The following is a 24,797-nucleotide window of genomic DNA, read 5'->3' on the forward strand; positions in this document are numbered from 1 at the left end:
AATTGAGATTACTCTATGACTAGTTACCCACAAAAATGTTTGGTATTTAAAAACATGGGAAAAAATCCCATTACAGGAAACAATTCTTTCTGTCTCCACTTAACTGCAATCAAATTACATTATTTCACACTAATTAGTATGAAATAAAAACATGGACTCAAGGAGAACTCCTTCCATGAGACATATAAAGATCTGTAAAACTGATTCCTTTTCAGCATCTGTGTGCAAAGGTCAATCTAAGTCGTGAAATAAAGATTATAGCAGCACATCTGTGCCACTGTCATAAAGACAAGGCCAGCACTTCTGGAGTCAGCCTGCTGTTATTTTCTTTTCTGGGGGCTTACAGCAACTATAAAACCTCACTAAAAGCAACTGATAAAAGCTTATGGTTGAGAGCCCATTTAATAAAACCAGATGGAATTACATTAATCTCTCCTTGTATTAAAGATTCTTAATTTTATGGAATGATCAGACATCTAAAGGGCCAACTAATGTGTGGTTTCATGGCACACTGATGCAGACTCCAGATCAGATGGAGCCTTGTGGATACACAGCCACAACCTGCTTTCAACTGGTTAAATAATCAGTTATATTGGTGGTCTGCTTCTGAATGGAAGTCATTCTTCCAATGATCCACAATGATGAAAGAGGATCAGGCAAAAAGAACAAAAGGACCTCTTCAATCAGTGTCAAAATAAAACAATAAGCAGAAATAAAAAAGTAATATATTAAAGGCAGACAATAGGGAAACAGAGAGTAATCTATATAAATCTAAAGCCATGGAGAGACGCAAAAAAAAGCTGAGGACACCAAGAAAAAATATATGTCTTGAAAAAAACCCACAGAACAAAAGAACTTTTTTTTTAAGTGTACTGAAACCTAGCAAAATGAGCAGCAATATTGAAGGAGATAAGGAAATTGCTAATAATGTTGCAGTAAAGACTAAAATGTTCAGTAAGACTTTTTGTTCTAGTTTTTGAAAATAACTACAATAATGCAATCATTTCACAACAAATAAGTTTTTTTCCAGTCCATTAATAACCAGGAATTATACTGAACTACATCTATTTAAGGACAAACATTTTGAAATCTGCAGGCTCATTTAACTTGTACCCAGTAAAGAAGGAAGAATCTGACTCACTGATTAATATTGAATCAGCTGCCAAGAAATTAGAACAGGATAATTACGCTACAAATATTTAATAAGGGAAAAAGACAGGATGCAAGTCGCTTGGTTTGGGTAGTCTGATATCTATTACAGACAGAATAATGCAAAACACAGAATTGAACTGATAGAGAATAAAGAAACTGAATGCACAGTATCTCAGGCCAACCACATTGCTTTTCTGAAAAACAGATCTTAAGAAACAGTTACTCTTTCTTTGACAAGATTACAGTTTAATAAGACATTTGATTTAATTTGATGTGATTAAACACACAAGCATTTTTCCAGGGTATAAAGACACGCATACATATATTTAAAAACTAACTGAAAGACATTAAAATTATCGTTGGTGGTAATAGCAATCACGTTACAATTTCTTGTGAAGTTCAACAACTGTTAGTTGATCTGAAATTATTCAACATTTGCGTCAGTGTTATGTAAGTAAACATAAAATCATGGATCACTAAACATGTAGATGACTCAAATACTTCAACTGAGAAATACAATGATGAGGGCAGAACAGAAAAACAGAAGACCAGGCCAGTAACCAAATTTGAATGATTCAAACAAAAAGTGCCAATGATCAGCCTGTAGACTTTGGATAATGGACCGCAAACTGTGTCCATGAGATGGGACACAGGCAACTGGAAAGCAGATAGAGCAAATGACTTAAGGAGTAAGCACAAGAAGATGCTGTACAACAATATCCTAATGTAACTTTTATAGCCCAGAAAGACCTAATGAGAGATGTTTACATATGTAAGTTGGGAAAAAGCCAGCTGAAGTAAGTATGTGACTTACCTATGTAAAACAGGTAGAGTAAGTAGCTGGAGTTTGCTGGGCTTAAATGTGCAAAGAGGTCAGCCTACATGATGTGAGAGTTTATGGATATAACATACTGGAAACTGAGAAAAGAATTTTAAATTAAAATTATTGGAATCCTTAGGCTTCATCCTGCCTCCAAATAAACACTGCATTAGTTGAGAGAAGATGTAAGCTTGACTAGTATATTTATCACTCTAGACTCTGAAGGTGTACTAACCACTTTGCAAAGCAGAAATTTTGCTGCCAAGTTCAGAACATACTGTTATCCCATGGAGTATCTACATTTTAGCACTTCCCAGTTTCCACAGATTAGGCAAGTCTGGCAAAATTAGCAGGTTTGCAGCATCTTCTGCTCTACTTTCCCAGTAATATTTTCTTGCAGCAGCATATCTCCTTTAAGTCCAGAAAGGGAAACAAAGCTGGTGAAGGGTCTAGAGAGTAAGTCCTATGAACAGTGGCTGAGGGAGCTGGGGGTGTTTATCCTGGAGAAAAGGATGGGGACCTTATTGCTCTTTACAGCCACCTGAAAGGAGCTTGTAGCCCAGTGGGGGTCAGCTTCTTCACCCAGGCAACAAGTGACAGGACAAGATGACACAGTCTCAAGCTGTGCCAGAGGAGGTTCGGGTTAGACAACAGAAGAATTTCTTCATGGAAAGGGTTGTTAAGCATTGGAATGGACTGCCCAGGAAAACGGTGGAGTCACCATGCCTGGAGGTGCTCAAGAAACAACTTGATGTGGCACTTTATGCTGTAGTTTATTTGACATTGTCATGTTCCACTGAAGGTTGGACACCATGACCTTAGAAGTCTTTTCCAGCCTAAGTGATTCTTACAAAAGCTTATCTATCATGATGTATTTTTCTAATCGCAACACTTTTAATGTCAGGTTACAGATCTTATTTAGATGGAAACAGTGAATGTTCTTTAATGGAACTTCTATGGTAAGGTTTTTAACACCCATCTGAATGAATTGATCTTCACAAGAATAACTTTAAAGTGGCACCTTGTACCTTTATCACCTTTATTTTAAAGCACAATAGTGGTGAATCACTTTCCTTTGCTCTAAATTATAAAGTAAAGAGTAGCTGCTATCCAAACACACACTGGAAAATTCAAAGCAAAAAAGAAAAAGATGCACACAATCACCTAATAGAAAGAGTTCTTGTTGACTTTGCAGGTGATAGAAAATAAAAGATCTTCATTATAATTTGTACCACCATGTATTTAAAGCTGTGGCAAAAGACAACAAAACAGGCAGAAATGTAATACTGAATGCAACCCACTGTGTTTTTAATTTACACAGAATCCTAGAATGCCATGGGTTGGAAGAGACCCTAAAAAAATGGCCATCTAGCTCCAACCACTGTGCCACGGGCAGGCATGCCTACCACCAGACCAGGTTGCTCAACCCCATCCAACCTGGCCTTGAACACTGCCAGGGATGGGGTAGCCACACCTCTGGCAACCCATGCCAGTGCCTCACCACTCTCAAAATGAAAAATTTCTTTCCAGATCTATGTAAACCTACTCTCAGTTTAAATTAGTTTTGTGCCTTTCTCATTTCTCTGATAATTACTCTCCATGTGTGCGTGCATGTTGAGAGGGAGGTGGGGTAATGCCAGTAAAGAGGTGGGGCTAAAGCATTTGAGTCACTATTTCATTGTGGATCTGGCCAGGGAAAGTTCATTTTGCTAGATTCCCTGAGGCAGCTTTCCTGAGCCCTCTACTACTCACCAGCTTCTTGTAAACCTTACACACAGCAGCTGCCCTTGCTGGTTCTCTAATACAGTGAAGTGTGACTGAGGTGAACAGAGTCCTGTGACCTTCCCATCTCTCTGCTACAGAAGAAAAAATGCAAAAAGAGTTCTGCAACTTCATGCGTTTTTGAGTAGTTAGGCAGAAGCTCAAGTTCATGGCATCTCTCTATGAGGTTGAGACTATTTTCATGTCTTAGCCTTTGTGAGAAAATTTACAGGGGCAAAATTTGGGGTGCAATAACAAAAAAGATAATTCAAAACTGGATTGAAGGGTTAACATCTGTCATGATTTATATTTCATCTTCAGTCAGGTCCATTTCCAGAACCAGGAATTTGTAAAAATATATGATTTTTCCAGGTCCTGTTGCAGACACTGGGCCAAATGCCACTGGCTCTGAATGCATTTGAACCAGTGCTGAAGGAAATGCAGTTGCTCCGGTTTAAGAGGAGCATGTGCACATTAAGAGTATTCAAGTATATTCAAGTACTGCTGTACAGGAAGAAATGGTAGTGCGGGCTCGTGATGATGATCCCCTCTCAACCAGTGTGCTGGAATGTTGTTTCACAAACATTTATAATACACAAAATAAATCACTGGTAATACTAAAGTACCTTTTAGACTGGATCTGACATTTTTATTGATTAAGGGTGAAATTAAATAAATGAGTTTGAAATTACTGAGTGATTAGACCACAGCGATTTTGTGAAGATGTGAAAGAACCAAGAAAGTACCTCAAAGCTCAGTTTGAGGTAACAGATTGACTTCATAACATAAAGGCTTTGCTAGAACAGGTTGTTTAGCTCCCATTTCTGCCTTTTTTCAAAGACAAGATGGAAATAGAAAACATTCAAAGATTTTGATTTACAATCCTTGTAAATCAAAAGAACAAATATCAACAGTAGCAAAATAGAACTTAATCTGGGATCAGAAAAGGAGTATTAAAGCATAAAGTGAAAGCAGCTTGTTGGTAGGGTAATAAATTGTTTTATATTTTAATGTGAATAAAAATCTTAATATCAAGGTATAAATGTAGGATTAATAGAAATTGAAAAAATTTAATAATTAGCATTAGCAACTTTTCCTATTGATCTCTTACCATGTAAACACCATGGTAATTGGTACCCTATACATCCACTGCTAACTAATTAGGTTTCTAAGAGCTTTGGAGAGCTGCTTTAAATTGGGTTTGCTCCATAGCATCAAAGAATCATGGACAAACTGAGCTAAAGTTAGCTTTTGAGGTGATTCTTAGACAATAAAAAGAAAGACACTTCATGAAACACATTGCAGTCCTAGCACACTTTTACTGTCAAAGCATTTTGCCTGCAGCAAGAAACACTGTTCCTCAAGTGAAGCTGCATCTGTACAGAGTTCAAATGAACACAGAGCTGAAAAGTAGAGAGCTCTGGCTTCAATAAAAAGGAAGGACTGTTTTGGCTTCATAATATATTTTCCAGGCCTAGCTTTAATCTAAATCAAATGCCCATCTTTCTTGCTGTTCATGCAATGCAACCGCAGCACATGCTTAAGTATAGGAAAATTGCAAGTGCCTAACAACATCAAATTGTACTTCCATCTAGTCTGGAATCTACATCAGGCAGAGGATAATAACTTCTGTTTAAACAGGCAGAAACTATTCTCCATCACTAATTAATTCAGAAACTGTTCCACAGACCTAGCCAAACAGCTGCTGGGCATGGAGATCTGGACAATCAAACAGGTATTTTCTGTTTCTAAACTTCCCCCCAAGCAGTACAGCAATGTCAGAGACTCTTTACAATGCTCTGCTAGCAGGTCTGGCATCTACAAGGTACAGGAACTGCTGGCAAAGTATTAGCACAGCAACACACCTCGTGGGATTCTCTCTGCAGTTAGAATCTTGCTAGAAACTAGCCCTCCAAGGCAGAACTCAATGCTATACAGACCCCATCAAATCCCAGCAAAAGCCATAAAATTTTTTTTTGTCTAGCTGTCTATTTAATGGACATTCCTAAAATGGAGAATTCAATTCTAAAGTCATGTCTCTTCAGGAATTCCTGGAATAGCAAATTTGCAGGGCAGTTCTGAGCCGCTCAAAGAGGCCTTTGATTTCAATGGTTCCATCACTTGAATGTTGCAGCCCTGACATGCCCCTGCTTTTCTCCTTGGTGCTCTCACTCCACAAGACAAGCTTCTGTGGTGCTCATGGCATTTGCATAAGCTGTGTGAGTGCAAAACACTGATGGGCACTGTTGCCACTGCCTTAGTGTGGTGTCTGACTACTTGAGAAGGGGGCAACAAGTCAATCAAAAGCTGGTTAAGTCAAATGAAAACCAGCTTTTGGTTTTTAATACACTCTGTTATATTTTGTTTGTCATTATATCTCCAGACCAGTGACTCAGCCCTGTAAAACCTTCACCTTGATCACAGTGTTGACATATGACAGCAGCCATTCAGCTGCCATGGATATCTATTTATGTCTCCTCTCCTCATTTTGAAACAGCCCAGCAGGATAAATGAACCTCAGACTGCTAAATGCCATAAAGACTTACATGAAATAATAGAAATTCGGCCTTTTAGCCTCAAACAAATGATTTAGCAAGTTCTCCAGGTGAATTTCAAAGAGGACTGGCTTCAGCAAAAAACTTCAGAAATGACCAGTGCTTTGTTGTTTCCAAGCAGCTCTGCCTGCCTCAGATGGGCACCCACCACAGCTGTGTCTGAGTGTCTGTCACACAGAAAGTACTGCCCATAGCAGAGTCTCTTCTTTATGTCTTTAGCTCCACACTTCTACAGACAGGTAAGGCCTGAGTTTTTAATACTTAAACAGAGGGCTGTGACATGCCTGATGCTTTGAGGAACGTCCTGAAGGCCTAGATAACACCCTGAAGCATTTCCATTATCTGACCAGTGTAGAAAAATTAGATTAAAAGCCAAGCTGCTGCCATGAGACTCAACTCAAAGTCCATTCACTTAAAGGGGAACCTTTCCAATGATCCCAGTTTGCTCTGGAGAACGAAAATGGTCATTAAAAGACCAAAAACTTCTGTGGTTTTTTTAACTGACAAGACTAGATGGAAAGCAGTCAAGCTCCCAATTCTCATAGACTGCTACATGGATTAGACCTTATACTCATGACTAAGTTATACCTTACCACTCGGACTGTCCCCATGGCACTGAAAAGAGCAAGGCACTGCTTACATGAGAAAAGGTATCTGTAAGAAAATGCAACTATGCAAATGTGGGTGGGGGAACCCCAAATCAGAGGAAAAACAGTAATTTGTCTGCAAACTGACCAGGTTACTTAGAATACTAAATAAGTTCCTGTTAAGAATTACATAGTTCATATCAAAATGCAAAATGTCTCAGTTTAACTTGGTGAAAGTACAAACATTTTGACTCCCACCTTCATTTCTTTTCTTTTGGTTTAGGTGATACAATTCTCATCTGCAACTTGACAGGATGTAAAAAATAATTACAAATGAAAAGGTTATTCATAATTTTTAAATGAGTTAATTAGTAAACCCCGCCAGAATCACTCATTACAGTAATTAATAATTGATTATACTTGAAATTAAACACAATTTTTCATCAAAATCTAATTAAATATCTGCCTTTTTTCTTGTTGCTTAGAACACCGGGTCTGGTAGAGACAATCTTTGCTAAGTATGTTTATGCTGAACTGAACTATTGGATTTAATTTTTAATAATTGGTAGTTCTTTTAGAAATTAGTAATTATGACCCTTAATTACAGTGGTTCAACCTGCTCAGCATTTCTGGCACCTTGCCAGCCATCCGTGGTGTCTGGCAAATGCCAGCAAATTCACTTGAATGGAGAGGATAAAAAGCATGGGAGGGCACTCGATGGACCTTCTTTTTAACGTTAACTGTGGTTTTAAGCAGGAGCGTGATCTTTTGAGAACTCTGAGACAGGGCTCTGAGTTGGAGAGCGGCAAATCAAACTCCTCTCCATCTATCAACCAGCACATACCTCCTCCTCCAGAATGAACTGGCACTGCTACACTGAGCTGAAATGATTCTCCTCTGACACACAGAGATAATGTCCAGAGGAACTGTGTTCGGGACATAAGGAGAATACCAGACAAATGAGAAAGGTGATTCCAAATGTACATAGCAAATGATGAAAACTGACTGCATATTTCATCAAACTGCTGCTGATTTAATGCTGGTTAATTAATCATTCGTGTTCCTCTTACAGGAGACATAAAAGTGACCAGAGTATGATGCAAGGCAGAAGTGGAAAAGTATCAGTCATTAAAGAGTGTATATAAAAGGAACACAGTAAAAGCAATCCTTTGTGGTCATGCTAATTATATTCATGTAAAATGAAAGCAAAATCTTCCAATCCAGACTAAGATTTGTCATTCTAACCACAAGCTTTTATATTAGATCATTAGTGTACAGGAAGTCACAGCAAAATCAAAAAGACTCATTCATGCCATGAGAAATGGGTTTTTTTACCCATGATCACATCTAAAGGGGTCTGACAACTGGAGTTTGCACCACAGACAATTTAACATAGAAGTCTAGGAATGGACTTTTTAAAGACATTTATAACTCACATATCAAACAGAACTAAAGAAAAAGTAATGGTAACATTCCAACTTTACAGGTTTAAAAATACAATTTTCCCTTTCCCAGTTCAATTACTTTTGCAACACACACTAAGAATGCTTTTTTGCAACGAACACTGACAAACCTCATAAACCAAAAAAAATCAGATCACGCACTGTTCAAGAAAAATCCACTGCTTTTTCACCCGAAATGCAAATTTCACCAGCACCACCTACTCTAAACTCTGCTGAACCACAATCTCAACCCAGTCCTTCTCCATCCTCCTGGTGACCCTGTGGACTCCAATATAATTAGTTACATGTCACTGAAATGGGTATGTGACCAAATGACAGAATTAAACCACATTTTTGTGTATCAGGATCTTGGTTCTGGCCCTGCCCCATCAAAGTCAACACTGACAGATCGTAATGGGACTGGGATTGGGACATGGACTTCACCACCTGTTTTAACGGGGTGCTTAGAGAAAAACTGATGGCTTTGCCTCACTCCAGGTATACTTTCCTCTGCAGAATGTAAACAGTCCATGATATTGAAGGGAGTACAACTTCCTCATAGGACTCATGTTTTACTAAGCCCTTCTGGCTTTATGACAGGTGTTAAGCTTTCTACCACAACACTGCAACATAAGTCAACAGATGCCTTATTTCCCCATCACTTTGTACCACAGTCTCGACCCTCTGATTCCCAAACATTAGCAGTATGGGGGCATTTGTAGAGAAAAGAAAAAAAGAAGAAAAACAAGCAGCAACAAGCTTACCTATGAAATAGGCCAGCAGGATCACCAGCGTGACTGAGATGACAATGGCACTCAGAGCAGCACATTTCCAGTTACAGTACTTATAGGGTTTCTTCAGGTTAAAGGCAGGCCTAGAAAAGGTACTTCTGGGAAGGGGCCTAGGGGGAGGTGAGTACACAGTGCTGGACGTCAGGGGATATCCCGGCGACGTTGTACAAAAAAGGGGAGAAGTGCCTCCAGGTTTGAACAGGAAGTGCCTGAGGGAAGAAAGACCAACAGCAAGTGACTCCTTACACAAATCGATGCTCAGGGAGGCGTGGGGTGGGAGAATGGCGACTGCTGCCAGGACGAGGAAAGCAGCTCCACACAATGCTGGCTACGGACATGGACGGCATGCACAAAAGAGAAGAATAAAAATCAAAGGCAAGTCACACAGAGTAAAAGAAAACAAAACTAAAGAATCACAGTGCCAACAATGCCACAGAGAACTCTTCAAGGGTGGGAGTCTCCTCTGTGGAAGAGCTGGCATTAGAGTGAGATGAAAACCCCAAGCACAGCTACGACAGACTGGTGGCACGGGCAGAACTGGGAGCCTGCTCGTACTCCCACAGAAATGCCCTACGGAGGCTGAAGAGGAGCAGAGGTCAGATTAAAGAAGGGAGGGCGTTTATCAATTTATTGATCACTGCATGAGAGCGTTTTTTGTGTGGCATCGGTGAATGGAGATGGGAAAAAAGAGCTTAAGCCATTCCATAGCACCCAAATTGTCACAGAGGGGAATATTCACACTGTCCCCATCCAGGAAATTTAAGTGTCAGGCAATGGTGTGGCTAAAAGCATCAAAGTCCTGTGTATTGCCAGTGGGGAGAGGTGCCTGCTTCCACACAGCAGTCCAGAGCACCTTGGATTGAAGTTTACCTTTTAAAAAGTGTGAATTACTGTCAAAGGCAACAGCATTTCCTGTCCAGTGACACATTGGGAGGCACCGTATTTTGCCCATTATGAAAAACACAGCCTGAGAGCCAGCCCATGAGCACCTCGGGTGAGACTCATGGAAGTCAGCACAATAAGAGCACACTGAAGCCCATGAGTTTCTGAAATGAAATGTCCCAATGGAACTTCTGTCCCTGGGAATACTAAATGCAAAACCTGATTTTGGTGGGACATCATGCTGTAGAAGGCATTCAAATTCTGGGAATGAAACTTGGGAAATGGAGTGGACTGATCTACTACCATGCTACTTTAAAATAAAAATGCACCTTGTGAGGACTGATAAACAGCCCCAACACCCTTTGCACATTCTGCCATGGCTTATGGGGCCAGATTTTGCATCCAGAGTAAATGCAATCAGCATGCATTCATGGTAGTAAGTCAAGCCAGTGGCTAATACCAGATGAAGAGGTGACTATTTTCCCCATGAAGTTACTTGTGCAATCACAGGGGAAACATCACATGCAGAAACATCACAGTGCAGAAAAGCCACCAATTCATGCAGGAAAATGTAACACATAATTATCCAAAACAGGTTCCTGTAATACTACAGCCATGTTTCTATTGGTACTCTAAGCATGACTGCTGAGCATTAGAGAAAGATCCGTTATTTCTACTAATGCTCTACATTAAAAAAAAAAAAATTTACAGTAAGCCAGATACTATCCTATTTTTGAAAAGTATTAAGCGATGTATCTGTTGTGAGAAAAGAGGTACCTGCAGTGTTCAAGTACACCAATAAACTCCTGTGTGAATGATGGCTACCAAACTGTGAGCTGCTAACACAAGATTCAACAGTTTTGGCACCAAGTATCAAGTTTGAAGTACATTATAACTTAAAAGTTATGCGATCAAAATTTGTGCAAAAATGCTAGAAAGGGTGGTTAAGTCAAACTCCAGCGCTTGGCTTACATACACCACTAGCAGACACTTGTCAGATAAGGTATATGAAAGACATCAGTTTGACAAGGAAGTATCAGGCTGTCAGCACAATAAAGGTTTCAGGTTTTTATGAAAATTAAATAATTTTAGTTAATATGGAAGTTGAAATTGCTGTAGGTACCTCCTACAAATGAAATTACTTTCAAAACGATAAGAGGATAAAAAGAAAATGGCATGCAGTGGCTCACTAGCATATTAATGAGTTTGCCATTAGTATGTACAGGACACAATACTCCAAGCCCCAGAAATTCATTTTTAAAGCCATATTGGAAGAGGTCAGCAATGGTGTTGCCCTTAAACATCACTGATATGACCAAATGCTTTCATGCAAGGATCATAATGACTGTACAGTAAACAGGAAGACCACGTAAGTGTCACATACCCATCATTGTAAGCACCGTCATGTCGGGAGGAGGTGAGAATGTCCATCTCAATGAGGTTGTCCTGCAATGTCTCTAGGAATGTCTGCTTTGCTATGTTTCTACATACATATGGAAACATGAATGAAGCCAGTGAGTCATGCATATATGAAGTGTGAGCTTATAAACCCCAATGGTTATAGTGCAGTTGTGCATGGAATTAGAATGATGGACCATATATTTATATGTATAAGATGCTACACATATACATATATAGCTTTAAAAAATGTTCATTTCTTTATATATACACTATATATATGCATATACACACATATAAGCACACACGCCCATGTGCATGTATCAAAAAAGTTGATGTCTTTGTTCATTGCACATTATTTATTGCCAGTGACACATGAAACCTTCCCAACTGCTGGATCCAAAGGACCAGATTTCAATCCAGCCTTGCTGCAATCTGGTAATACTCCTGCATCTGTGTTACTGTAACTCTGAAAAGGCACAGCACAGTCTCTATATCCTACTGTGGCCAGTACCTTGGTAGCACTCCTGAATCTAAATTTCCAGCAAACATCTGTCACTCCTTTACCTTAGTTTCAGTTTTGGATTTGAGAACTTTTAAGTTTCCAATTTGATTAATTTATTTTCCTTTGTGGAATAATAACTCACTATATAGAGTAAAACATAAATTTTCAAAATGTAAATCTTGCTCAATATGAATATTCCAAATAAAGATCTCTTGGTGATAAGCAGATAGAAACTAGAAACAGGTTAAATTGTAACCCAAATTCCAGCACCAGAATATTTGCTATAATCTGGATAATATAGGAAATAAGCAAGATACTTAGGGCCTGCACATGCAAATGCTTGGGACTGACCCTGCACACAGCAGTGGCATTTTGCAGTATTTGTCCTCCCAGCATGTTCTTTTATGAGTCACATTTTGACCTATAAATGCTAAACTGTTTTGTACTTTTTGAGGAGAATAGCAGGAACGTAAAGAATTAACTCAGAGGCACAGCTGGGAACAAACTGTGTCTTACCTTTGGGCTTGTTTCTCAAGACCTGGCAAAAGAACATTCCTCCCATGTTTTTTTAAAACAAAATACAGTCCTGATTTTGTCCATGTCTGTTTTCACCACCAAAACTGAATCTAAGCCTGAATGTGAATAAATCCCCTGGCAAAAACTAGTAAAGGAAACATAACAGCATTGTGACACTTTATCACTTATGCAGGATTAAGAGCCTTGAGGGTGTAAGTGACATGAACTTGAACAAGAATTCCTGTCAAAGAAAGTGGATTCAGGTAACATGCTAAACCAGCCCTGTCACATTATACAAACCTTGATACCATTTCTTCTAAAATGTTCTCCAACCTAATTTTCATTTCTACTTCCTCCTCTTCCTGCTGCTAATGCCAGCACTTGTTTAGCTCAACTCCCTGCTTTTGGAGGCCTTTGGGCTGCTTTGACAGAACAGATATACTCCTTGATCTGAATGAAAGTGAAGTGACTCCTAGTCATAGCTTTGGAATAAAGTGGATCAACATGCGTGAGCTGTGTGCCATAGCACTTGAGACATCAATCCATCCCCAAGTGTTTGCGGCTTCCTCACATTCCTGGGGAATGCAGGAAAGATTGGATGTTGAGTTCAATGCAAAAAGAAGCAGCATATGTGCATGCACTGAGAATTTAATGGGTAAGAGGCAAGGCACCTGGCAATGCACCAATCAATAAAAGTTCATCGTTAGTTAAAATCCATGTCAAATTGGTTCCATGAATTTCAGTCGTGGATTGTCAATAAACAGAAGAGGGGAGGGTTACATAATCTCATAATGTATGCATTTGTAACAGAGAGGTCGCTGGGTCACCTGAGGGACTGATGCGTGCCTGTTCTCCTCTTGAAAGGCTCACAGTTTGCTCCTTGGAGATTACCTGTAAATCGCTGGCTAGTTACAAAACACTCTCCTTTCTCATTAGCAGTACTGGTGGCAGACATCTGACCTTACATGATTACCATGTGAAATTTCCGGGAATGGAAGTCTCCTGAAAACTGTTGGTTTGTTAACTAAATGTCCATCTACTTTGCATTAATTTGCTCCCACAAGGTCAAATGTAAAGGAACAGAAAGGAGGCCACAGAAGAAAGAAGACTGAGGAATAAATATGGGGGGAACTCACCTGTCAGGAGTGACTGCTGAACAAAGATCTTCTCATCAGAACATACATGGCTTTTAAAGCAACAAAAAAGGGAGCAGACAGGAAAAGAAAGAGGAGAAAGGAGAAACAGAGAAAAGGGAGTAAAGGGAAACTAATGAAAAGGAGGGAGAGAAGAGGAGGAGCTCTTCCTCTTGCAACATACAAAATTCTCAGATATGCTTATCCTGTCAGCTGTATATTCATGCTGCGCATCTCTGCTTGCCCTTGAAACCATTATGGTTTGGAAGTTTCCAGGCAGTGAGAAATCAATTTTCAGTTCTGAAAATTGCCTGGAGTCCATGGCAGTCAAAATCAAGCTACTTCAAACTCTAGTTAAATTCTGTAACTGCAGGCACAGTCCACAGCCTGTGAAAATCCTCATTTTAAAGATGCAGCTTTTTTTTTTCTTGTGTTCTCTCTCTGTTGACTAATATGGGATTAAAAAAACCCAACAGAAATACAATTCCATATTCATCATGAGATTATTAAAATCTACTAACTTCAAAAGCCTTTATTCTTCGATTAATGTCTCTTGGCCAGGATTTGTATTTCTACATATTGGACATTTTATTCTCTTAGGTGATGGTTTTCGGTTTTTTTTGGTTCTAAAAATCTTTGCAGTGGAGAAGACAGGGAAGATCAGTCTTATGGAAGAAGCTGAATTGGGCATCCAAGTTTGCTAAACAGCTCTGAAGCCTGGTCTTTTATGTCTACACAAATCCCACTGAAGGAAATGGAAGGCCTCTGTGTGCAGAAGAGCTGACTCTCAGAGTGGAGGCTAGTCACAGATATACTGATTGTCTATGCAGCTCAGTCTCCTCTCTTTATTGATACCATTAGAACACATTATATTTTCTTAATGTTGTGGAAGTGAAGGAACAGTCAGCAGCGTTCATTTGCTGTTGGCACAAAATTACATATTTTCCAACATGCTTGTTGTCAAAAGGAACACTGGGTGAAATGATGCCATTTCAACCAGTGTGTCAAAAGCCTCACCATCTAGAAGTCACCTGTTTTCTACCAAATTAATTCAATTGTTAGATTGAGGACCAAGTACAAATGTGACTGATCTGTGATGCTAGAGTAAAATCACCAAATGATGCAGAAAGAGCTCTCCATACAGGTAGACCTCCAACTGCCAGTCTGATTAACAGCAAGAATGTGACCAATCCAACTTGCAACAAGAGCAGTCTGCTTCAGATCTTGAAAGGTTTTAATCCACAATGATTTCACAGAGAAGAAATGAGGACAGCCTTTAAGGTTCTGCACTACTAAAACAGTGTATTATCTCTTCAATAAAGAATTCACCACCTGGCTAGGAAAAGGCACAGGGCTTCCTTCAGAGTTATAGAGGATTATCACAAAAGAGCTGCAGGAGTGGGGCCTAAGTATTTTTTAATATAATTTCTATAAAAATTATCACATAAAATGCAATGCTTTGGTATTTGTGCTTGAGAATTACTAACACAATATAATTACTGAAACTGTTGCCAAATCACACTTGCATTACTTGCTTATAATTTTGTCTTAATCTTTTGGATCCAGCTTCTTAGTTGAGTTTTTTTAATCAAGCCATCACAGAGAAATTAATTATCTTTAAAATGTGATATTGAGGTTGTTTTGGAAGTTTCTGAGGGCCAGCAGATACAGCTCATTCTCAAAAAGATTGACAGATGTGCTCATTTTTAAAAAAAAATTCTCTTAGCAGAAGTTTACAAAACTGGGTACAACTCCTCCCATGATACAGCTACAGCTGCTGCTGCTCCTGAGATTCCTACAGGCAGGGAGGTGACAAATTTGGGCCCTGTCTTGGTTTTCAGCTATTGTATGATTTTTGCTGTCTAAAATCTTGTTGGTTTGAGGAGGTTAAACAAATGAAGGAACAAGGATAGATGAGCAAGTGTACTGTGTTTTAGGCTTGGAAGACTTCTCTGCAGACTGAAAAAGACACCATGTAGGGAGCTAATGACTCCAGCATCCCTGGTGGCTGCTCAGTAGCAATGGAAATAGTGAAGCAAAACCTCTAGAAAGCAACTGGGACTGCAAGTAGATGCACTCACCATCAGATAGGAGGACTGAGGCTGAGGGAGTGTGAGAACTCTCCTTTCCAGAACCTACACAGACCCTGAACAAAGCTATGAACTAAACCAACTTGGTATGCCCCTGTCATACCCTTCAGTTGTTGCATAGGTGGAAAAGAATTTGAGAGGTAAATGGAAACACCATTAAATGACTGATGCTGAGCTATGCAGTGTTTCATGCTTGCTGGAGCAACGTTGAAAAAGGCAGCAGCTGACCTCTCCTCATTAGCTGAAACAAGATCAGCCTTTCCAGAATTATGTACTACGAAAGTACTGCTTGATGAGGCACAGCTACAAGGCTAAATCTTTTCAATATACTGACTGATTTCAGTTTTTTAAATAGGATATTGATTTATCCTACCACATAGGAAGAAAAGACATTAAAGGAAAATAAAAGAAGGAAAACCAAAAACATTTTAATCTATGATCCTGATTCCAATTTTAAATGAGGAAAATAACCTTATGAGCAGCTGTTAAAGACAACATTTTTAGTTTATGAAAGAAGAGCAATTTCCTCTTCACCTAGTCCAAATAAAAAGACACGAGGAATAATAAATACAACACAAAATGCAAAAGTCAAACACCAGTTCACAAACTAGGTGGCTGGCTATGCAGATGTGTGGATTTTCCATAGCATCTTGAACACACATAGTCAGAACATTGTAAGTGCTAAAGAAAGTGACCTACCTTGTCTCGAGTGGGATGTTACTATTGAGTAACCAGTTGTCCTGAGCATGGGCTGGCTCTTGAGTAGTGGCTGGCTGTTCTCCAGAGAGAGAGTGGTCTGTAGGAGCTGGGCTGGGGTTGCTGCGTGGAGTGAAGTTCCCTCTGTTCAGGGAATTGATGGAGGCCGCATGGTGCTGATTTGGGGTGTGAGTATGTGATATTGGAGGTGGTGGAGTTCGAAGTCTTGAATGATTTTGAATATTTGGAGGATGATCTAAAACATAAGTAAAATACTTTTAAGGTTCATGGTTTGAGTAGCTCCATACTGTGTTCATTTATGTGCAGACACTTCTAAAAAGTATGAAGGCTGGGGTGCCACACATCCTAAATGAAACTCAAAAGGGTAACACAGCCTTGCTCCAGATGCTCTAACGAGACAGCATTGATCCCTGAGCCAGCTAGAAAAAACAGTTCAGTCTCATGCACAAAAGTTATGAAAGTTTAAAGCACTGCAGAAAGTCTGTCCTAACAGCCAAGTTAACTCCAATGAACAACTGCAGGTTGCAAACTGCAATCTGTGGTACTGATTTGTGATAAAGGATGAAAAATACAACCAGTCTGGGTAGATAACAGGTAAGAGCCAGTTTATGATGGATGTACAGCTCCAAGAGAAGTTTGTTCTGCCCATTGTGCCTGAGAACTTTCAATCACTAAATCAACAAGAAGACTGAGAATACATTTAATCATAGACTGGGTTTAGGGAAAGCCATAAAAGCATGTCAGGGTTACAGAATTTAAAAAAATCCAATAGTTTGTACTGTTAGAAATGTACTCAAATTGAGTAAAAATGCATGTGGCATAAAATCTGAGGTGTCAGGAAAATAAACAACATACAGTGAAGGAAGATGTAAAGATCAGTGATATGGCTACTTTGAGTAAAACTCGAAGTATTTCTTAGCCAGGAGACTGAGGAAGGCAGACTGAGGAAGACAAACACCTAGGAAAGATGAATCTAGTGGTGATTATATCTGTATTTTTACTTTTTAGCTAACCATAAAGCATTTTTTCATGTTTTTTTGTAAATGAAGAAAATGAAAATATTTAGTTTTCTGAAGATGAACTGGAGGGAGATTGACAGTTCAGCACACTCCATATGAGAAACAGGACACATATATCTCTCTGCTTTTAGTGGGTTTGTGCTCAAAAGTCATTAATACTGTGCACAGGAACAGATTATTCAGAAAGGTTGTGCATCCTCCCTCACTGGATATATTTGAGAATTGTCTGGATTGAATCTTGTGCAATGTGTTCTGGGATGGCCGGCTGGAGCAGGGAGGTTGGACCAGATCATCACCATGGTCCCCTCCAACCTCACTCATTCTGTGATTCTGTAATACACAATACTTCTGTGATCTGAAAAGAATGTCTATCCTTTCAATCTTATACTCACTCGACTTCTGTATCATGAGAAATTAACACCCATTTATTCTCTAATTAGAGACCTCAGAACTGAATTAACTGCATGTAGTTGTAAATCACGATGAATGGTATCAGACATTTAATGATACTTTTGAAATTTGGATTACGACTTGGATTTAGGAGAGGAATAGGGAAAGCATTCACAGTATCTCTGTAGCTTCTCAGATAGTTAAACACATTAGATAAAACATGGAGATGTGAGAGACAGTCATCCTACCCCTCCTCATCCTGTATTGACTCATACTGCCTCATCATTAACTATAGCTGGTTACACCAGAACCTTATGGTGCTTGAGGTGGTCTAGCAAAAAAATATGTGTTAGCTACAGGGGTGCCATTATTCTGACTGAACATATGTTTACCTCTGGCTTTGTCAGGCTAGACATGCAAACAAGGGAGAACTGAGTGTCTTTAGGGTCCCAGTCCATTTACCCTAAACGCCCAGAAAGGTCAGACACATACCTACTGGACTGAAAACAAGTTCAAAAAGAGGTCTATGCTGGTCATCTACATTTGGACAGACAAACTTTTCATGGGAATCTAAGGAACTATTACAAAATCTGACTTAGAAAAGCTCACCAAATTTAAAAAAAGCACTATAATGATGATAATACTGGCCTCTGACTTGCACATCAGTCAGCAAATGAAAGGGAAGAGCAATGAGGATGGACTGTATAGACAAGAAATATCAGAGCTGAACCAGGTCTGACCTCAGCTCTGCAGCACCATGTGAATCAAAGTATCCAAACATTCTTGGACTGGATATTACTTGGGACTGTTGTTTAGTTGAAGTCCTGACCATCAAGGCAATAAAAACAACAGTGAAGGAATTCCTCTCCTGGTTTAGTTGAACTAATGACTCTTCTCCTACTCAACGACAGGAATCAAGATAGGAACAGTCTATTAAATCCAGCTGAAGGAGATGAACACAAATAGAGGGTTTCCAACTTCTAGGGCTGTCAATCTATAACCATTAATAAGAACTTAATTCAGCCCAGAGAAAATTACTTGTCTATTCAGAAGAAACATACCAGAGGTTTCCAAGACCAGCTATTCAAGTTTCCAGCACAGATCACGCTCTGCTATCTACAAAGGGGCTAAATGGGTGATCGTGGAATAAGCAATGGGCCTTCTGCAAAGTTCTGCTTTTGATTGACTTTTTCTTCTGAAGGCACCATTTTCACATTGTGAGTGAGAGCCTGTTTCAAAAGATCTGTTATGTAAATTCCAATTTACACCATATTAGTACAGATACATTGCAGATGCTATTATGGATAATGCTTTCGAATCAAGTAAGAATGTGTTATTTTTATTCTCTATTTTCATATCCTTCGTGATTTCTTTGCAAAGTAAAGACAGCACATCTATCTTACTCTGGTCTATATGATTTTTTCACAGGATTTTATAGCTTGTATTTTGTTTTTTCTCACATTTAGGCAGCTTTTCCTTCCAGAATGTTTTTTACTTCATTCATATACAAATTCTGAACACTTATGTCATGTCTGGGTACTATGGAATTTAATATACCTTGACTAGAATTAGTAATTATTTCCCTTCCCTTATGATCCTTTTTCTTTATTGTCTTCTTCTCAAATTAAGGAACATTAGAAATAAGGTATAGACAAAAGCACAAGCCAGGAAATCTTACTACTGAAAATTACTGCAGCTGTGCAGGATTTTCTTGATGCAAAAAAAACTTTAAGGTTAAGGTTCTTACCCTCTGCTGTGACCAAAACTCCTATGGGATTTGCAGCAGATCATAAAGCCAACAAAACCAAGCAACCAAACCTTTCTTGATTTCCTAAAATTTCAACTGTCTCCTTATTTGAGTACAGTAATTTCACGAATACAAGCCGCAGCAGTTTGACAAAAATTTTGGTGGAAACCCAGAAGTGCGGCTAATACTCGGGGGCGGCTAATATGTGAATAATTTTCTGACATTTACAACCCCAGACGTGCCAGCCAGGGCGCCGAGCCAAGCACCTGCCAGTAAAAGCCGGCATTTCGCGATTGTTACAAAGTGTTATTCTGTTGCCCTGGCTCCCTGCAGGCAGCACGGGGGGCGGGGAGAGAGGCAGGAGAGCTCTCTTCTTCCCTCCTCTGCCACAGCCCAGGGGAGAGACGGGGGGGCCCCGCACCGCCATTGCTGCGGCCCGGGAAGGAGTAGGGGAGCCCGCGCCGCCATTGCCGCGGCTCAGGGAGGAGGGGGGGAGCCCGCACCACCATTGCCGCGGTTCGGGGAGGAGTGGGGGGGCCCGCGCTGCCATTGCCACGGCTCGGGGAGGAGGGGGGGGGGGGGCTCTGCCCCCACCCTCCACCACTGTGGCGGGAGCAGGGGGTGCTCCGTGCCCGGCCGGCGCCGCGGTGTGAGCGGGGCGCGCTCTCCGTGCCCGGCTGGCGCCGTGGCGGGAGCGGGGCCGGGGCGAGCGAACCCAGAGGCGGCAGCCAGCCCCGAGCGGCACCACCGAGCTGGGCCACCTGGCCCCGTCAGCAGCCCCTAGCGGGCCGAGCCTGCACAGCCTTAGTTGAGCCAGTAAACCCCCCGCCATGCCGTGGTTCTGTTAGTATTTGGCAACTTTGTTGCACGCGAGTCCTCGCTGCGAACGACAGAGCGGCTTATATTCAGGTGCGGCTTATTTATGGACAAAGAACGAAATATTTGCCAACACCCAGAGATGCGGCTTGTATTCATGAATTTACTGTAAGCTTCGAGAAGCTGCAGATGCTCCGCTGCTGGAAGTGTTCACGGACAGGCTGGATGGGGCTTTGAGCAACGAGTCTAGTAAAAGGCAGGGGGTTGGAACTAAAGGCTCTTTAAGGTTCCTTCCAACCCAAACCTGTGATTCCATGATTATTAACCAGGCCCAGAGTGTTTGAGTGATACAAACTGTGTGGTTGTATTTCCCCACAGCAGGGAGAACTTAATGCTGGCTGCAATGGTTCTCTTACATCATGTACATATGTAGATGTTACACAGGTGGGAAGATGCTCAGATCATCTGCTGTCTATTGTACAGAATTGAATTTTTACAGATCCCACCATGTAGGTGGGATACATGGGAAGTCTGATACAGCTCTCCAAATCTATCAGCAAGCCTTTATCGGGACAACAGCACCACGGGAATTCTGAAGACTTTATAGAGGAGCAAGACATAGTGGCCAGTGCACCAATTTTTCAAGATTTCCCAAGACCTTTCTTAAACAAGTATAAGATATCTAAATGTGACTATCTGTAAGTTATCTCTGTTTACTTCAAAATAGAGAATTTTCAGCATTTTCCTCCTTGCAATTTTCCTCTTTGGTTTATAAAAAGACAGACTTTATCATACCCTCTCTTCTTATTCCCTCTCTTGTTAGAACAAAGACCCTGACATAAGCTACTCAGGGGAATCAGCTGAGCTAACAAAATACCAAGGAATAAAACAAACACCTTGTAAAACACCTCTCCCCCACCAATCCAAATTTCTAATAGTCTCAGAGTCAAGCAGAGCAGTTTAAAGGTTGATTTGTGCCTTGAAGGGAGAACAGAAGAGACCTGTCAATAACAAAGGAGTCTTAGACACCAGTCCCAGTTAGATACCAGGTGCCAACGAAAGAGCATCTCAGAGATAAAGTTCAACATTTCTAGATGATAGGCTGGCAGCTGTGGAAGTCTATATAGCCAGAACTTAAAGAGCTCCCCATAAGCCTCATTTTCTCTAATGGGTATCCAAAGTGTATCTGACATGCCTGTATTCAAATATAAGGAAACTTTGGAAATCTGAATGCAAAAAACACTGATAGAAATCAAGCTGCTCTTATGTTGGGCTTTTTGTGGTTTTTTTTCAACTTGTCTTCTAACATTAAAATGTCATTGAGAAACACTGGCTTGGTAACCACAGATAAAGCAGGGCTGAAAGATAATGCGGTTAATGAAGCTTGTACTTGGTACATATTAGAGAGCCTTGACAGAAGGCTGTGAATGAAGAGCTGAATAAATGTGACCCATAAAAAATTACGAATGAGGAGTTAGTGTGACAAAATTTCAATAAAAGATCTGAACCTCATGTTCCTTTTCTCTCCCTTAATCTTTAATGAGTAGTACTGTTTTGAAATTAGTCTATGTAACAATTACACTTTCTGATTCATTAGGTTTTGGGATTGTGTTCGGGGCAAATGTGCTAACCTCTGAGTGAAAAATACATTCTCATTTTTTCCCCAGCTTATTCTGTTCCTCCACATATTTGCCATTTGTACCTCTACTCACATTCAGACAGACTGAGACCTAACTGGTGTCTGGATTAGGTACAGGAAATATTTCTCTTTACTCACTGTATATATTGCCAGGTGGAATGAATCACTCCATGCTCCCTTGAACTTCAGCTCCACAGTAGCTGTGATGATGAACTTGCTAGTGGGACTTTGGGCAACTGTGTTTGTGCACACTCACAAGGAAAAACACCTCCAGCCCTCATCCTGTCACCCCTTGCAGAGGAAACAATTTTTTTTAAACAAGGTACTCTGCATTCAATTGCCAGAACAGCAAAGAGCCTTGCTTCAGCTACAGGACCCACTTCAATCTGCTGCAGATGTACACTCACAGCACTTGCACAAGCCAGCTGAAATCACCTTCACAAGACTCCCTGTTCTGTTGAATGTCACTAGGTATGGGAGCTGAGGTGCTTCTCTCATGAATCTGATGAGGCACTTAAGGTCAGGTGGACCAGGAAAAACTGAGGTTTTTTCCACTGCCTTCACAGGAGGCACGGGGAGTTTGCTATTAAAAGTGAGACTGCTTGCCAGAAACAGGTTCCTTATCAGATACATGCCAAGCCAATGATGGTGTCTGCAAAATGAAAAATAAGCAGAATATTTAACCCCCAGTTTGGCAGATAATGGAAAATACTAGGAGGAAAAACGAAGTGGCAAGAGCTGCCTGCTTGCAGGGTACCTTAGTGGCTTTTGATGACAGCCAGGATGAATTGCAGACCCAGTTTTTCTCCTATCTGTAGACAATCCAGCTGAACGTGCAACATCTAGACTGAGCTGAAGCAGTGTGCAAATGCACCTCTTTTGTACCAAGCTGGTCCATCCCATGGCTGGCACTGTTAATCTGCAACCTAGAGGAGAATTTCCTCATTCAAGGACTGTCTGACAACAGTCTCCAAGGGACAGTCCAGTGAGGAAGCCACTGCACAGGAGGGTGAAAAGAGATGGAGTGAAATAGGTCACTTGGTAGTCAGATGGTTTATCTGAGCAGAGATAAAGTGCTTTCAAAAGTGTTTTCCCTCACTAACACTTAAAACCTAGAATCAGCATTGACAACTTGAGCAACCTGTAGCTCTCCTTAAGAAGTACATCCACTGAATTTCACTTACTCTCCTTCCATCAAGTGGAGTATTTTCAACAGAATGTGAAACACATCTTTCCCTGTAGCAACATCTTGTGTCACTGGTTTTCAAAATGACACTGAAACATAAAAGGAAAGCAAAGTGCTGATGTATAATCTCCATTAAGTTACAAAACAACAAAAGGACAGCTACCTTGATGTTTTTTCCTGTGTTTTATTTTATGTAACAGAATAATAGGGAGTTGCTGTTCCATTAAGGACTCTCCACCAAAGAAAAGCACAGTCATCATGCAGTTAGAATCATCAGTGTCTGTGTCCTAGTTCTTGAGAGTGTTCTGGTTCAGAGTCTTTTTTAAGCTGAACTCCTTGAGTTGCAATCTTCACAGCCTTGTATCTCACCTGTACTTTGTGATACCATGTATATAAACACACAACCGACAGTGGACAACTAAAGGCTAAAGGCTAAAGGAGAGTTTTCCTATGCAGCTTTGGGGCAGTCTTTTGTTCAGAAAAGTCCACAAACATTGGAAACTACTTACTAGAGGAACATCAGCTATACAGATGTAAATAGTTTTGAGTATCCCTCTAAATGGGCAATTTGGACATCGAATTTGCAATAGTATGTGCTGCAAAGAGTGAACACAAAAAAACCTACAGAATATAAAACCTGCAATGTATTTTCATTACAACATTGCTCAGTGTCCCTGTGAATGTCTCCAGATAGTATAGCTATTTTAGATATTGCAAGTGAAGCTACACATATCAGGATCAGTGCAGAAAGTTATCTGTATCTATCAAAATCTACAGTAATTTCACGACCATAAGGCGCACCGGACTACAAGGCACACCTCCCGGGAGTCGGCAAAATTCGCAACTTTGTAGATCAGATAAGGCGCACTGGACTATAAGGCGCACTTTTTTTTGGCAGCGAGGCTCCGCCCCCAGCTCCCTCCGCGCGGTTGCTGGCCGAGGCCCCGCCTCAACCCAGCAGCCATGGGCCCACGGGCCCGCCTGTACCCGGCAGGGGCGGTGCCGTGAGCCACCGGGCTCGCCTTCACCCGGCAGCCATGGGCCCCCAGGCCCGCCTCCACCCAGCACGGGCAGTGCCGTGGGCCCCCTGGGCCAGCCTCCAGCTGGCTGCTGTGGCATTGCAGGCTCCCCCCGCGGCTCACAGCTCGCACTTCTGGTTTGGCAAATTTCGCAACTTTGTACATCAGATAAGGCACAACGGACTATAAGGTGCATTTCCGGGTTCGAGGGAAAATTTTAGTCAAAAGGATGCGCCTTATAGTCATGAAATTACTGTAAACTTGATTTCCAGCAGTATAACATATGTAAAAGAGGCAATCATTCTTCACCTCACAAACTGACCATAACAAGTAGCAAGTGGAAATGAGGGACCTCAGAATCAGGTAGCAGCTAAAATGGCACTTTGTTACTGACTGACAAGACTAGATTTTATAAACTTCATAAGACTTCATTCTGAAACATTATAGGTCATAGCTGTACTTAAGAAACTGCATTTGTTTAGATCAATTACATCAAAAAATCAGGCCCACTTAGATGCTATCTGTGCACGTGTAAAATGAGTTGAAACTCCCCTCCTGCGGCACAGATCAACACTTCATTGGCTTTTCTGTTTATAGAAAACCATGGGTGCACCAAATCAAGTCCAAACAAG

At 40.7% G+C, this 24,797-nt stretch overlaps 1 protein-coding gene across 12 annotated transcripts in view; it reads right to left on the reverse strand.

Annotated features, from left to right (window-relative positions):
- TENM4 (teneurin transmembrane protein 4) overlaps positions 1-24,797 on the reverse strand; it is a 634,039-nt gene that overhangs the window by 204,251 nt on the left and 404,991 nt on the right. For 9 of the 12 annotated variants that reach the window (XM_042779057.1, XM_042779056.1, XM_042779058.1 and 6 more), the window contains 3 exons: positions 16,332-16,584; positions 11,375-11,473; positions 9,082-9,317 (listed from right to left, as the gene is read on the reverse strand). In XM_042779057.1, the coding sequence (XP_042634991.1) occupies positions 9,082-9,317; positions 11,375-11,473; positions 16,332-16,584 (588 nt within the window). The remainder of the gene's footprint in view (positions 1-9,081; positions 9,318-11,374; positions 11,474-16,331; positions 16,585-24,797) is intronic. The other 3 variants (XM_033052858.1, XM_033052869.2, XM_033052868.1) reach the window with 1 other exon arrangement.

This window comes from Catharus ustulatus, chromosome 2 (genome assembly GCF_009819885.2).
Source record: "Catharus ustulatus isolate bCatUst1 chromosome 2, bCatUst1.pri.v2, whole genome shotgun sequence".
Classification (NCBI taxonomy): Eukaryota; Metazoa; Chordata; class Aves; order Passeriformes; family Turdidae; genus Catharus; species Catharus ustulatus.